The 16087-nt window shown below is 37.8% G+C and overlaps 2 protein-coding genes across 2 annotated transcripts; one reads left to right on the top strand and one right to left on the bottom strand.

Moving 5' to 3' along the window:
- Window positions 1–1727: 1727 nt before the first annotated feature.
- On the top strand, window positions 1728–4409 carry LOC144709255 (3-oxoacyl-acyl-carrier synthase-like protein (Protein of unknown function DUF455)). Its single transcript, XM_078582739.1, has 4 exons — window positions 1728–2104; window positions 2698–2817; window positions 3631–3861; window positions 3950–4409. Exons 1-4 carry the CDS (start codon window positions 1919–1921, stop codon window positions 4286–4288), a joined length of 876 nt encoding a protein of 291 aa, XP_078438865.1. The 5' UTR covers window positions 1728–1918; the 3' UTR covers window positions 4289–4409.
- On the bottom strand, window positions 4324–6587 carry LOC144709256 (gamma-glutamyl peptidase 3-like). The gene is made up of 4 exons (XM_078582741.1): window positions 5999–6587; window positions 4866–5021; window positions 4629–4796; window positions 4324–4512 (listed from the first exon to the last, which is right to left on the bottom strand). Exons 1-4 carry the CDS (start codon window positions 6341–6343, stop codon window positions 4414–4416), a joined length of 768 nt encoding a protein of 255 aa, XP_078438867.1. The 5' UTR covers window positions 6344–6587; the 3' UTR covers window positions 4324–4413.
- Window positions 6588–16087: the final 9500 nt, after the last annotated feature.

Genomic DNA, 16087 nt, shown 5'->3' with positions numbered 1-16087 from the left:
AAGGGTTTTTTTTTGAGTTAGAGACTTATGGATAATCATAAATCACCGAATAATACTACAGATTAGTTAGATTCATCTGTGTACACATTTATTTTTTTGTCTGTATGTATAACTGGATGCTAAAGGTTCTCATGAATTGATGTAGATTTATGATATACAAATGACAAAAATGTGGCAGTGAGTGACAGTATACTGGCCACTTTGTGAGGTCTCAAAAGATAACGAAGACATTTTTTATAACAAATTGGGAGAATGATATGAAGGAGAAAACATAATCTATCTTTAAGATGGAGCTATGGATAAATTAAACCAGTACTAAAAGTAGTATCTCTCTGTTTTTTCATTTTCTTTATTTCCGACATACTTATCTCATTAACGTGAAGAACAAAATTAAATTAGTTATATCGATTCCTTTGAGGAAAAAATTTTAAAAATATAGATTGGCTTGCTTAACAGGCATATATGCCTAACAAGTTACCCACATAAGCGGTGCGACCCTCCTATAATTTGATACTATACATTGGGGTAGCAAAGAAAAATAGTTAGACTTGCGACAAATAAGAAAATATCAATTAGATCAAGCATTCATGGATACAATATGAATTTTCTCAAAGGAAATACGAAGGAAAAATAGGTCTATTTTCCATGGTGATCTAGCACTAGAAGACATTTACATAACATTTCTACATCGATATAATTTATTCTCTAACCATGGTATTGAAATATATGATAAATTTATACAAATATATATATATATATATATAATTTCTTGAGCATTAACTTGACTCAAGAAAACACGATGACAGCATAAAATACATGTGATGGTCCATTAGATATATTGTTACAAAATAAAATCATCTCAAATGACTTTCTCTAAAATTGATTCATTAGCGAGTATTACTTCAACCCTACTTCATTCCGTTGACAACATAGGATCCAGTAAAATCAAACCACAAAATAAGACTAAAGAGTAAGGTATCATTTACTTCACATTCTGATAAAAAATCAAGGCCCTTTTATTATTTATACCCAAATTGATTTTTATGCTATTTATTTAGCGCTGTGGAGAATAGATGAAAATAAGTTGTGATAATCTGACAATTTTGAAGAAATCAAACACTAAATAATATTAGGTACGGTTAGATAATCTTGCTTGTATTGAAACACGAATAAAATTATGAGGCCCACATTCCAAAGTGATACCGTATTACATTTTAATATTTTATTTTACTTTGGGTCGGAAAATTCAGTCACATGGTATTATAGAACAATATAAGTTTTACCTCAAGACATTTCCACCTTTCCAAAATTTATGTAGAGCTGTGTGGAAGAACAAACGAGGGAGTAGACATGGTTGTTCTGTTCTGTTCGTTTGAAATGAACAAAAAATTCGCACAAAGGAACCTAACAGGGCTTTGTTCTTTGTTCTGTTCTTTTTATTTTCAAAAACGAACAAAATTCGCACATTTGAATAAAATTCACACATTCGAACAAAATGAGAACAAAATGAGAACAAAATTCGCACAAAGCAAACAAAAGAACTGCACACGGGTCTATGCGATGTTCTATTCGAATTTGTTTTTGTTCTGCTCAGAAAACCTAACAGAACGAACAATTTGCACAAAATCGCACAAAAAGAACCAAACGACCACGTCTACGCGGGAGACTATAATGGAAAACATTGTGGAGGGCGGAATACAATGGAAAATTTGGATTTTGGGAATTCATCTGCGGTACTGAGAACAAGGATTTCTCATGGTTTTATTTAAAATGTTCTATATGGCAAAGTTCATCTGATCCTTGAAAAAGTTTAAGAAATCTTACAGTAATCAAGTGTATAAATTGTTTTCAAAGGCAGACTCTTTGAGGGGCATCTCGCCCTGGAAACATCTGCCGGTTGGGGGGAGAGGAGCAGACCATGGCGGGGGAGCAGACGCTGGTGGAGGCAGCCCTCCAAGTACTGAACGAGGCGGACCCATTTCGCAAGGCCAAAGCCGGGCAGGCCGCCGCCGCCGCCTGGTTGCAGGGAAGCATCTCCACCGCCTTCTCCGACCCCCTCAGCGGCCATCTCCTCGTTCCCGACCGCCCCGCCAGGCTCCCCACCGTACACTTTCTTTTTTTTTTTTTCTCTCTCTCTCTCTCTCTCTCTCTCTCTCTCTCTCTCTCTCTCTCTCTCTCTCTCTCTCTCTCTCTCTCTCTCTCTCTCTCTCTCTCTCTCTCTCTCTCTCTCTCTCTCTCTCTCTCTCTCTCTCTCTCTCTCTCTCTCTCTCTCTCTCTCTCTCTCTCTCTCTCTCTCTCTCTCTCTCTCTCTCTCTTCTCTACACTCTCTCTCCCTCCCTCTCCCTCTCTCCCTCTCTCTCTCTCTCTTCTCTCTTCTCCTCTCCCTCCCTCAGTCTCTCTCTCTCTCCCTCTCTCTCTCTCTCTTCTCTCTACTCTCTCTCTTCTCTCTCTCTCTCCCCCCTCTCCTCCCTCCTCCTCTCTCTCTCTCCCTCTATCTATCTATCTGTCTATCTCTCCCTCCATCCATCTATCTATCTCTCCATCCATCCATCTATCTCTCTTTCTCTCTGCCATTCATCCATCCATCTATCTATCCACCCATCTTTCCGTTCATCTCTCTATCTACCCAACTCTCTCTCCATCTATCTATCTAACTTTCTTTCTATCTGTCTATCCGGGTTTATGTCCCTACTGCAGATGACGCTTTTGCCTTCGCGCTCAATGCCCAAGTTGGGCAAGGGGGGAACACTCCGAAGCCGCCAGGCCATTCTTCACAGCCTCGTCCACACCGAGAGCTGGGCCATCGACCTTTCATGGGTACACATCAATTTTTCTTCTTCTTCTTCTTCGTCAATTTCTAATCTTCTTTAATTTCTGATCATCTTCCTCAATTTCTGACATCATCATCATCTTCTTCAATTTCTGATCATCTTCCTCAATTTCTGACATCATCTTCTTTTTCTTCAATTTCGGATCATCTTCCTCAATTTCTGACATCATCATCATCTTCTTCAATTTCTGATCATCTTCCTCAATTTCTGACATCATCTTCTTTTTCTTCAATTTCTGATCACCTTCCTCAATTTCTGACATCATCATCATCTTCTTCAATTTCTGATCATCTTCCTCAGTTTCTGACATCATCTTCTTTTTCTTCAATTTCTGATCACCTTCCTCAATTTCTGACATCATCATCATCTTCTTCAATTTCTGATCATCTTCCTCAATTTCTGACATCATCATCATCTTCTTCAATTTCTGATCATCTTCCTCAATTTCTGACATCATCATCATCTTCTTCAATTTCTGATCATCTTCCTCAATTTCTGACATCATCATCATCTTCTTCATTTTCTGATCATCCTCCTCAATAGCTGACATCATCATCATCTTCTTCATTTTCTGCTCATCCTCCTCAATAGCTGACATCATCATCATCTTCTTCAATGTCTGATCATCTTCTTCGTGTCCTCTTCATTTTCTGCTCATCTTCTTCTTCCTTGTCTTCTATTTCTGATCTTCTTATTCAATTTCTTCTTCCTCTTCTTCAACGTCTGATCTTCTACTTCTTCATCGATTCCTGATCTTCAATTTCTAATCGTGCCAAAATCCCGGGCCTTGTCTCGGCAGGACATCATCGCCCGCTTCGGGAGACAGGAAGCCATGCCGCGGGAATTCTTCACAGACTTTGTGAGGGTGGCCGAAGACGAATGCCGTCACTTCACGCTGCTCGCCGCCCGTCTCGACGAGCTCGGTTCCTTCTACGGCGCCTTCCCCGTCCACGACGGTCTCTGGGACTCCGCCATTGAAACCTCCCACGATCTCCTCCCCCGCCTCGCCATAGAGCACTGCGTGCACGAGGTCAGCAATCCATCCTTACACTTCGTCCCCATTTTCAACAAATAATTCCCCCCAAAAAAAAGGAAATTACTCGGAAAATCTTTAACAGGCCAGGGGTCTGGACGTTCTTCCGACGACGATCTCCAAATTTCGGAAGAACGGGGATGAACGCACCGCGGAGCTTCTGGAAAGCGTGGTGTACCCCGAAGAAATCTCGCATTGCGCCGCCGGCGTCAAGTGGTTTCGCTATCTCTGCACGAGGAGATCGAAAATCAACTCGCCGGGAGAAGAAATTTCAGTTCTTACAGACGATGCGGTAGTAGAAACATTCCACCAGACGGTGAGGAGATACTTCAAGGGCGTGCTGAAGCCTCCTTTCAACGAGGAAGCCAGGAGCAGAGCAGGCTTTTCCCCTAGCTGGTATGAACCCCTCGTCACCAAGGGCTAATGATTTTCTTTCTTTTTTGGAAGAATTATACAAGATTAGAGACGTGCCAATGAACTGGGATTACTTGGTTGGAGTTCTACTTGTGGGAAGAAGAAAAAAAATGAAAGATTATCTGTTTCAATTGATCAAACATTCTTGAGGAACGCCTTGCACAACTGTTTAAGCGTTGCCTGGTCTGCTGGGCCTGCCCCAAAGCTTGCCAAAGCCTCCTTGGCCAGGTCATCCTGAAAACATCAGATTAACTATGTTTGAGTGAATCATTCTGTTCAAGTCAAGGAATCACGCTCATCGGATTAGACAAGAACTTAAAGACTGTATGTTTTTGAGTTGAGATGCTCACGCTGACTAAGTTCCTGGAAAGACGGGTCCGGACCAGGTCCTCGATCACGTCCTCGGTGAATTCAGGATGACATTGCATGCACAAGACATCATCGCCGATGGCGAACATCTCGATCTTTGTTTTCTCGGAGGATGCCAACAGCACAGCTTGTGGAGGCAGCATCAAGACCTGCAACGCAGCGTCAAAATAAAACCATTGCGCTGGCAGTTGTTCATGGGTAAGGAAGGATTTCATCACCTGGTCTTGGTGGCTCTCGATTGCTCGGATGGTCGAGGGAATGGCCAGCCCGTAGAGGCGGGATACCGTCTCTGAATCAACTTGGAGAGTCTTCACTCCCAGTTCCCAGCCCACTTCTGCCCTTCCAGTTTTTCCCCCCAGCGCCCGTGCCAGAATCTGCAAAGAAATCGAAGAAGAAGAAGAAAAACGGAAGAAGAAATGCGAAGAATGAGAAGAATCGAAGAAGAAAAACGGAAGAAGAAATACGAAGAATGAGAAGAATCGAAGAAGAAATACGAAGAATGAGAAGAATAGAAGAAGAAATACGAAGAATGAGAAGAATAGAAGAAGAAATACGAAGAATGAGAAGAATCGAAGAAGAAAAACGGAAGAAGAAATACGAAGAATGAGAAGAATAGAAGAAGAAAAACGGAAGAAATACGAAGAATGAGAAGAATTGAAGAAGAAACGAAGAGGAAGAAAAAAAGAAGAAGAAGAAGAAAGAAAGAAGAATAAGAAGAATCGAAGAGGAAGAAAGAAAGAAGAAGAATGAGACGAATCGAATATAGAAGAAGAAGAATCGGAGAGGAAGAAAAGAAGAAGAAGAAGAAATCGAAGCAGGAAGAAGTCGAAGAGGAAGAAAAAGAAGAAGAAGCAATCCAAGAGGAAGAAGAAGAAGAAGAAGAAGCAATCGACGAGGAAGAAGAAGAAGAAGAAAAGAAAGAAGAAGGAATCGAACAAGAAGTAATCGAAGAGGAAGAAGAAATACGAAGAAAAAGAAGAAGAAGCAATCCAAGAGGTAGAAGAAGAAGAAGAAGCAATCGAAGAGGAAGAAGAAGAAGAAGCAATCCAAGAGGTAGAAGAAGAAGAAGAAGAAGCAATCGAAGAGGAAGAAGAAGCAATCCAAGAGGTAGAAGAAGAAGAAGAAGAAGAAGAGGAAGAAGAAGCAATCCAAGAGGTAGAAGAAGCAATCAAAGAAGAAGAAGAAGAAGAAGCAATCCAAGAGGTAGAAGAAGAAGAAGAAGAAGCAATCCAAGAGGTAGAAGAAGAAGAAGAAGAAGCAATCCAAGAGGAAGAAGAAGAAGAAGAAGCATTCGAAGAAGCAATCTAAGAAGAAGAAATCGAAGAAAAAAGAAGAAGAAGAAGGCTGGTACTTGGTGACCGAAGCAAATGCCGAGGAGCTTCTTCTTGCGGGAATGGAGGAGGAGGAGGGCGCCGAGGAGGCGGTTTATCCAGTCGACGTCGGTGGCGTGGGCGTCGGCGGCGCTGCCGGTGACGACGTACCCGTCGTAGTCGTCGCCGGCCTCGCGGTGCAAAAAGGAGAAGTCGCCGTCGATGACGGAGAAGACGTCCCACGTCTCGCTCTCTCCTCCGCCCCGTTCTTCGTCGTCGTCCTCGAGAAGCCGCGCCAGCATCCGCCCGTACCCGCCATGGACGCGCTCCGTGTACTCCGTCGCGTGCCCCGTCCGCAGAACCGCAAATCGCCGCCCTGCCGCCATGCCTTGCTCTCTCTCTCTCTCTCTCTCTCTCTCTCTCTCTCTCTCTCTCTCTCTCTCTCTCTCGCCAAGAGCCTTCAATTACAGTCGTTCCCTTCCCAGAAGAAGAAGAAGAAGAAGAAGAAGACGATGCAGAGAAAGAAGAAGACGAACCACAAAGAGAGGAGAGGAGAGGGGAGAGAGAGAGACAGAGGGAGGTGTGGTTGGACGATAGGTAGTGGGCCAGAAGTGGGCCCACTAGGGGGAACAGGCCATGAACAGATACGGTTATGTTTCATAACAGTCTGGAAAGGGGTCGAACGGAACGGCGTTAATGGGCAGGGGGGAGGTCAATACAGTACTTGTTTGGAAGCTGAAGCGACTGCCTATTTGATGAAGAATTTCAGTCATCATTGGCCTAAGTTAATCGTGGAAAGTGGCCTATTTGATGAAGAATTTTAATTCATCATGGGCCTAAAGTTAATCATAGACCTAAAGTTAATGCACGTTTAGATGTACATGCATATTTTTTCTGGACACTGGATTGTAAAAAATGTTGGAGCCGTTGATTGTGGGATGCATATAACGTGTGTGAGGAGGGAAAGTCTTTTTCTACAAAATGGGATTGGTTGTTCCTTCTTTGAGGCTTAAAAGTTTTATTCCACAAAATAGAAATTGCACATTTGTATATTTCTTGGTAACATATTGCTTCCATAAATTTTGGAAACTCTATTTGTATTTGTATGTGGAAAGATAATGCCCAACATTATCTTTAGTGTAAAAGAAATCCATAAAGTTGAAGTCATTTAATAAGGTATTCATGTAGCCATATATCATTCATTGTTATTTAAATTCTCAGTAATTTACGTATATTATGTAAAATGACTGTGTCTAAAATCTTGAATAGCCTCAGCTATTGTTGACTTAAGTTGTTTCACAATAAAACATGAATTTTGATGGATTTAAGGTATCTTTGGTATTACATAAAAAAAATGATTTTATTAAGCATCCATTCACATATTGTGTAATAACATTCTCCACTTGATTGATATTAATGTAAGTTAGATTTCAAGACATTAATGTATACAACTTCAATTAACTAAATAGTTTAAGGTTTTGCATACACTTAATCTAATATAATCTCAGCCGATACGGAATCAAACACCAAACTGACAGACAGAGAGAGCAAAAATTATATTTAGTTCATGAATCACAAGTGGACCATTGACCTACGACGATTAATTTTTATTAAGATGATAATTCAAACAGGCGTTATTTTTTAAGTCCTTTGTTGGATATTATTAAATACCCAATGTAGCCTAAGTTTGGCCAAAAAATGGTCAACCATGAATATATTTTTGAAAAATCCTATGGAATATTAGGTGTACTGATATGCCATTTGAAATTAAATATAATAAGCTCGTACGCTATATTTATATATTTATGAATACAGTAGAATTTTGACTAAAAGGTCAAAATGTCAAACCTATAAGTCAAGACTTAATTTTTTAGGGTATTAGCATTTCTGTGAATTGCCTCATTCAATTTTAATCAGCCAGAATTCATTTGACAGTTAAATGCTGAGATCAATTTCTCATATGGATTTTTTTAAGATAGTTTATTATAATATGGGAGAAATTAAAAATAGATTTTGTGTTTATGAAAATAATAATTAAGGAAATTATTTTGTTCATTAGAGATGAATTTGAAACCTTTTGGAGTCCATATCAAAGGGATAGTTCTGTCTCTTTATTGACGCGTATGAAGTATAAAGGGATACATATTAAGCAAGGAGTCTTGCCTAAATGTTGTACCCTTCACGCACCTCTAGGATGATACCTGATGATGGTATGAAGAATGAATCTCCTCCATGCATCACCAACTCCGAGGGACAAGAACAAGTTGTAGGCTTTTGAGATCTCCTCCACGACCTGCAACGATATCACCACTTTATCTTTTTCCTTTGCGTCATGGGTGTGGGCGAGCAGGATATGTGTGTAATTGGGACATCTACGCTCGCTCCATGCCTATAAACTCTTAAAAACACTGATAAAACCCCCTTGGGTGGTGTCCAGGGCAAGGCTGGATCGGTCTACGAGCACAACCTTTGGCTTGGTCATACCCGGCACCGTGTTTTGGGATAAAAATTTAAAAAAGAATACATAATAAGCTATTCAAAAATGTTTATGTGTGATGGAAATTGTAATTTTGTATTTTATTTATTTATTAGAAATAACAGATTCTAAAGGGGTAATTAGTCATTCAATTTCACATTGAAATTTTAATCAAGGATAATTGATCTAGAAATAAAGATTGAATCCATCTAGAGTATTGGATCTAATGATCGAGAATATTTAAACATTACATTCTTGATGATTTAAAAAACATATAAATGTCTCCAAATATAAAAGTCGGCTTTTGGGGAGAAGCAAAACCCTCTCTATCTACCATTTTGCTCTCCCAAATATCAAGTTTAGACTCTTTTGACTTTTCCTCATAGATTATTTTTTACTGTTGTATCTCACTCTAGTCAATTAATTTTTAGCAAAAGAAGATTTGGTGTATTTTATGTCCAAAAGTTTATAAAATATAAAATAATGTCATAAAACTAATTTGGTTTGACCAAATTTTGTAATTTTTTAGACTTAGTTATGTTTAGTGGTGCATGAGGCCATATTCATAGGGACTTGTACTTCTACATATATATTATAATGCTTGAGTTAGGAATAGGGAGAAAAGGATGATAACATGGATAGTAAGAGAAATTATTTATGTAATAAATTAGGATAAGGAATAGCTTAGTAAATGTGATACAAAAAAATATCAGGTATTATTATGTTCTTATATTCATTATTATTTTATAAAGATTAGAGGTAATGACTATGTAGGATGAAGAATTATATTTATGGTATTATAATAAATAATTTAATTAACATAGATAGTAGAAAAGCTATTTTATATTTTTATTAAGATATACAAGTAATAAATAGAGAGGGAGAGAAAAAGTTAAAAGATTGATAGATGGTATCTTTTTATTACTATTTATTTTAATTTATGCAGAGGTTACATGTGTGATGGGAAAGGTAGATATAGTAATCAAAGGAAGATTGATATTTTGGCATATAACATATAGATTTATTTTATTTTTAATAAAATACATTGGAGAGAATAGAGAAGAAAAGGAATAAGAATTAGATGGATACTATAAAAATATTAATTATATACAGATTGATGGAGTTGAAGGTAGATTATATATGAAACGAGTTTAAGATATAGAGAGATAGGGATGAAAGATATTTTCATTTTTAAGAGAACATAAGAAATTAGATAGAGAGAGAGAGAGAGAGAGAAATTTTAGATCACATAGAACAATAAGGGGGCTAAGATTTAATCATATGTATTAATATAATTCAATCTAAATCAGTACACAAACAATGAACAAAGATTAAATGTCAACTAAAGGGAGTTTAGGGAGAACCAGCTGTTTGGATTTTGATGCTTCATTCGGCAAGATCGAAACTCGATTGCACAGCTGAATATTAAATCAAAGAATGATCTGAAAACCATAAAATCAAATTTTCAAAGTTTGAATCTGTGATTTCTTGGTTTCTTGAGTGAGCATCTGCAAGTTTTCAAGAGTCTGGCCTACAGACATATCTACACAATCTTCAGATCACTAGATCTCATCTTCTTTCAACAAAGTTTTCTCCTCGAAATCTGATTTTCTCTCCATCTAGTCTCACCAGATGCAGCTGCTAGAAAGTGTAAGAGAAGAAAAAGGGGCACTTAAATTGACCCCCATGGGTATCAAATGAGGGTGTCCACCTCTATTTATACTATCTAGGGAAATTTTCATAGAAGTAATTGGGGAAAATTTTTCAAAAGTCCCCATCCTCTAGAATTATTAAAAGAAGTCCATAACTTAGATTACATCAACCAATGTCTAAAATCCTTAGGCTTGTGACCCTCTAAGCGCTTGTATCAGTCTATTTAATAACTTTAGTAGCCCGACAACTATTATTTGGATGACCTTACTAATTAATTTTATCTCACATATATTAATTAATTAAGGATTGAGTTAACCTAGCTGTTTGGTTCAATTTTCGGCCCTTGGGGTCCAAGATACGCCTTGTGTCCAAGAATATACAAAGGAGTAGAGTGAATCATCAAATGACTTTGGGTAGAGTGAATCATCAAATCCGAATTGGTCTTTCTAATGAGTACTAATGCATGGTGCAATTACCATAGAACAACAACTTGATATTTCCACTACCCTGGCTAGGGGTTTAACTAAATCATCTTCCTTGAGTCAACTCTTCTTGATAGATGACCCCATCTTGATTGCATGGACTTGTTGCTGCATTCGAGCAAGGATGTTGTGAAATCCCAATGGCTACATGATTGGCTCTACTTATCATCTAAATGGGAATACACAGTGTTCTTCTTTCATGGCATTTTGATGTCCTTCTTGAGTAACATTCAAATAGGAATATTTAGAACACATGTTTAAAGACTACTGATCACCATATTATAATCTCACCATAATTCACTCAATCAATGCATGGATTCACTGACTTCAATTATAAGTATCAAACATGTATTAAAATTAAAATATATATTATCAATGAATATGGGAAAAACATGGAATATATGATTGTCTTATATGTCAAATAGATTTCCTCCTCATGGATATTCTATGTGAAAGGAGAGCTGATCGTCACCTCCAAAAATTTGTGTGCTTCTCCCATTGTCATCCTTCATTATAGGATGATTAAGCGTTCCCTAAACCTTTCTTGGAAGTTTAATGATCTAGTCAAGCTGTCATAGATCTTTTATGACTCCGGAGTAGCTTGATAAACTCCAGAAAAGTCTCTGATCACCGTTAGCATTCATGTTTAGAAGATAATTAAAATAGGGTGACAACAACCCTTTTATGGGTAGATGAGGGCCTCCCTTAGCCGTTGATGGATTGGGCTACCTCACAGTGGTCATTGAGGATTTAGGATTAGCCTTGGCAGTTGCCTCTACCAGAATATGTTGACCGATAGGAGGAACACAGTGGCTTGGGGTACGGATTGTTGGCTCAGGCCCTAGTTGTCAGATCTATCTTTGAGAGGAGTCAATGGCTGCAATTAATTCATAGTTGTGGACCGTTTAATAATTAGTCTACATCCTCTCAACATCAGCTTTGAATTTTCCGTAGCCTTGTGAGTGTTGGGCTCTAGGGCCTCAGTAAGGATGAAAAACTCAAAACACTTTGCAATAGAAGAATTAAACAGAATCACAATGGCATCAACAAAAACCGTGAAATGAATTATTTTGACACGCATTGCATCTATGATTTCTTTGATCCTCGAATGAGTCATTTGGGGATACACATGTGTCCAGACTTTAGAACTATCATGTGATCCTCGACACGTCAAATTGCCTCTGTAGCTTTGTTGAAGCGTTGTCATTATTGTTATGATGTCCTAATGGCATGGGGAATGAAGGGGATCCCCTCAACAATTCTGTCCTTGGTGAATTTTCATTCAGGGCCTTTTGTTATTTATATTGTAGGTATTTTTTATAAGACCCCCAAACTTAAGGTATATCTTTTAATGTCCAAAATACCATTTGTGTGTGACACTCTAAGCCCATGTATCAATTTAGTTAATGACTATATTAGCCCAATAACCTTTATTGGCATTCCAAATTAATTAAATATATCATAATATAGATTAATTAATCTTAGGTTGATTAAACCCAATTGATTGATGAAGTCTCCAACATATGGGGTTCTAAACTATAGCTCGTGCTCTAGAAGATACAAAGGAGCCTATATCGACTCACTCAAAGAACATATTTGTCATTAGTTACTGTTTACATTTTTTTTTCATCTGATTGATGCTCCTAAGGCGACCTAGGGTATGGTCAGCTATCAAACCCTAATCATTCATTCAAGGTAGTACTGGTGCGTTAAGAAATTCTACGAGAACTATTTCTAACATTTCACTACCTTGGCCAAATACATCATTGTATCATCTGTCTTGAGATGTATCCTCTTCTACCGAGTGTGGACGATATCATATTGACCACTCAATCATCTTCATGAACTTTTTGATGCACCCAAACTAAGATTTTTTATAATCCCATGATTAGAGACTCATAGGTCATAGTCAAAGTACAACTATCCGTCCACAAGACATCTTTGGTTTCTCAAGTCTGAGGACCACTTACACAACTGTTATGTAAATCAATTTGATCAAAAATTTGGTATAATAACATTCAGGTATTTCTACGTGTTTGAAGCTAAGAGGGGGGAGGGGGGGGGTGAATTAGCTTATCTATTTTTGTTTGCCTAATTAGCTTTTAAGATTCCTTGATTTGACTCTCACCTTCTTTCTCTCAAACACTTAGATTTACTTGGTTGCTCGATCCACTTAGTGATCGAGTCAATCCAAGGCCCCTCTTCGAGTCCAAATTAGGACTCAGGATAACCTTACTAAGGATCCTCCCTCGTAAGGTACCCTAACCCAACTTACAGAGTTGCTTCTGCAGAGGAGTTTTCCGATGGCACGTCGCATTCTTTGGTGCACGAGCTTCAACCCCGAACCGCCTTCAGGTAGACCGTCACGAACTCTTCCTCGTACGTCCACTTCCCTCGTCACTGTCACGTCCTTGGTGCCACCCACGTCACCTCCCTGCCTTCTCGATCTTCTTTACCTGCTCAGATTAGTGAAACAGAAGCTATGCCGCTCCCCGTGATTGATCAAAGGTAAATCACCGCTCTCAACGATGTATGACGGATAATCAACACTAAAATTCAAGATATGATATCAAGATAAATATGTCAGCCTTTTGCTTTCCAAAATGTCTACTCAGATCACAAATTCAATCCCACTAGAAACTTCTTTCAAGGATTCAAGATCAATCCTTCACACTCTTTCAAGAAATCACACAAATTCACCACTTATAACAATAATGTGAAGGAAACTATCACTTTATTCACTAAATGGATGAATTATGAAAATAAAAAACTTCCCTTATCAATGGAGAAGCACAACCACGCTGATTGCAGGGGAGAAACTTCACAAGAAGGAGCACTTTCTTCTTCAAGAGTAGTACAAGAGAGATGGTTTTCAAAAGGGATTCCTCAACCCTTACTCTGAAGGGGTGTTTATAGGACCAGAGGGGTAGGTTGTAATTTTCTGAGAATTTCAAAAAAAAATTCGAGCTCAAAAGGAGCTGTATTTAATTTTTTATGAATTTTCAAAGATTTTTGGAAGGTTTCATTAATGACGTAATTAATGACATTAATTACCCATTAACGAAATTAATAATGTAATGTCAGAAGTCGGAAAAAAATTGAATTTTGGCATTTAATAAAGACCTTTTTGGAAGGTCAACCATCGGACCCGCCCTTTGACCCTTTAAATAAGTTTAACTTATTAGTTAATGTGATTAAAAAAAAGGCCTCTCTATAAATAAAACCTTCATGGCGCACTGGTAAGGCGCTCCATTTCTGGGCCAGAGGTTGTGGGTTCAAATCCCGCCCTCCCCATAGATATGTATAAATATATATATATATATTTTATTCAAACTTTACTAGTGGACCCTTTTTAAATGAACTAAAATACCAAAAATTTATTTAAAAGTCAATTTTTCACCATTTAAAAGGCTTTTAATAGTTTAAAAATTCATAAAAATATTTTTAATATTTCCTAAAGTAGTTAACAATATTTCTAAGGCTTCTGAAAATAATTTCAACATACCTTAAACATGAAATTACCTTTTAAAAGTATTTTCAGAAAGTTTAAAAAACATTTTTCATTCTCCCAAGTACTTTTAAGATTATTTTAGTTTATTTTACATTTTTAACACATTTTTTTAAAAAATATAATCTTAAAACATTTTAAGCTCTAATTATAAATTAGTTTCTTAATTATAAATTCATGATATTAATGTAATTTAGTGTAAATTAAAACCCAAAAACCTCAACACTATGGATCAATTAGTTCAACTCTTTCCACTAAAGAGCCCCCACTATTTATCATTAGTGTCTCTACACTAATGGTTATGGGACCTGCCATACTCATCACATGAGTGAGGCCAAATAGTGTTATTCTATCTTCGATGCTTTGATGTCCTTCTTAAGTATCCTTTGAATATGAAGATTTAGAAAATATGCTTAAAGACTAGTGATCTCCTTAGTATGATGTCAACATAATTCACTACATCCTAACATGTATTCATGGACTTCATGATAAGCATCAAATGTGTACTATAATGAATATGTTCTATTAATGAACATGAAATAAGGTATGGAATGTGTGATTCGCTGACCAGCCACATACTCCATTGGTGAGAACTGGCAACATGAGTCATCGTGCATGTGGCCATGTCATCCTAGACCATATCAAATCATATGCATGCAAAAGAGAAATAAAAATCAGCTGTTTGTATATTTCAACTTGGCTTTTTGATCTTCTTCAGTAATGTTAGATTTTACAAGTATATTGTTCTTTAACATTAGGGATGTTATGTTTTGGGCGTGGGGTTGAGTTAGCCCAAAGCCTACTCATTTTAATGTCTTTGTTCCTTAAGGTTGTAGTGGATTGGGCCATGATCCATCTCTTGGTTTATGCTCTCATGGCTTTCTTGTGGATAAATTAAGCAAAGCTACTAATCCTCCATTAACCCTATTTGATGCTTGAAAGCATATACATATAAGGGTTATTTTGTATCATTATGTTTATATTACTCAATTTAATGGGAAATTATAATTGAGAGGAATAATGGTTTATTATAAGTTGATGGGAAAGTATAATTGATGGGGAATTAAATTTACATTTTTTATCAATTTTCGACAATTTATAGATTCAGAATTTTATATTAAGGAATCATGTTTATTTGATAAAGGTCTTAAATAGAATGCTAAATTCTTATTTAGTGTTACGTATTTCAAGTGTAAATTGAAATAATAATATAAACTGAGAAGAAGAAGAAAAACAATTTGTACTGCAAAACCTAGCGGCCAAGCTAGCTAGGCATAGCAATGCCCAAGAAAACCCTAGGTCAATGAGCGTAGCCCCACTAAATCTAACTAGCGGCCAACAAGCAATAGCACACAAGAAACTACAACACCACGTTCAATGGGCCTAGACAAACTAAAAAGGCAGACAATAGTTGTTGGGCTCTCTGGCCTTTATTTAGATAAAATGAAATTGATTCACGCAATGAAAGACTTTTGAATGGAATCAAAAGGGCATTAAAACCCTAATGTTCAAATCACCAAGCCATGAATTGGATTTGTCATTTCTTGGATTTTTTAGTGATTTGCGATGAGCTGCTCACGTGTGCAGCCTTTGGATGTATCCACTCAGTCTCTAGCATGTCAAATCTCATCCACATTGAAAATCCTCATTCATAATCCATCAGCATCATTACATCATTCTAATCACATGTGTAATGGAGAGCAGCAAAGAGAAGAAGGGGAAGGGCCCTTCACAATTCTGGCTTGTACAATTCTTCTCAAGGCCTTTCTGATGGCGCGGCACCGTCCGAGACCGCAGGACCATCGCTCGAGGAGTCTGTACCGCCTTCGATCTCGCCACCAACTCTCATCCAGCCCGCATGACAAGCCAAAGCGATGTCGCGCGCACCCGGATTCAGATATCCCGAGTAATGGCGCGCCCTCTTCGAGTCCATCTATCATTTTATTTTCTTGTGTTTTATTCCCTTTCGTAGTTCTGTCGTCTTCTTGCATTTTATTCTCTTTCGTAGTTT

Source organism: Wolffia australiana, chromosome 11 (genome assembly GCF_029677425.1).
Source record: "Wolffia australiana isolate 7733 chromosome 11, ASM2967742v1".
Taxonomy (NCBI): domain Eukaryota; kingdom Viridiplantae; phylum Streptophyta; class Magnoliopsida; order Alismatales; family Araceae; genus Wolffia; species Wolffia australiana.
Note: the sequence above shows the minus strand (reverse complement) of the source record. Positions and strands in the feature narration are given on the sequence as shown.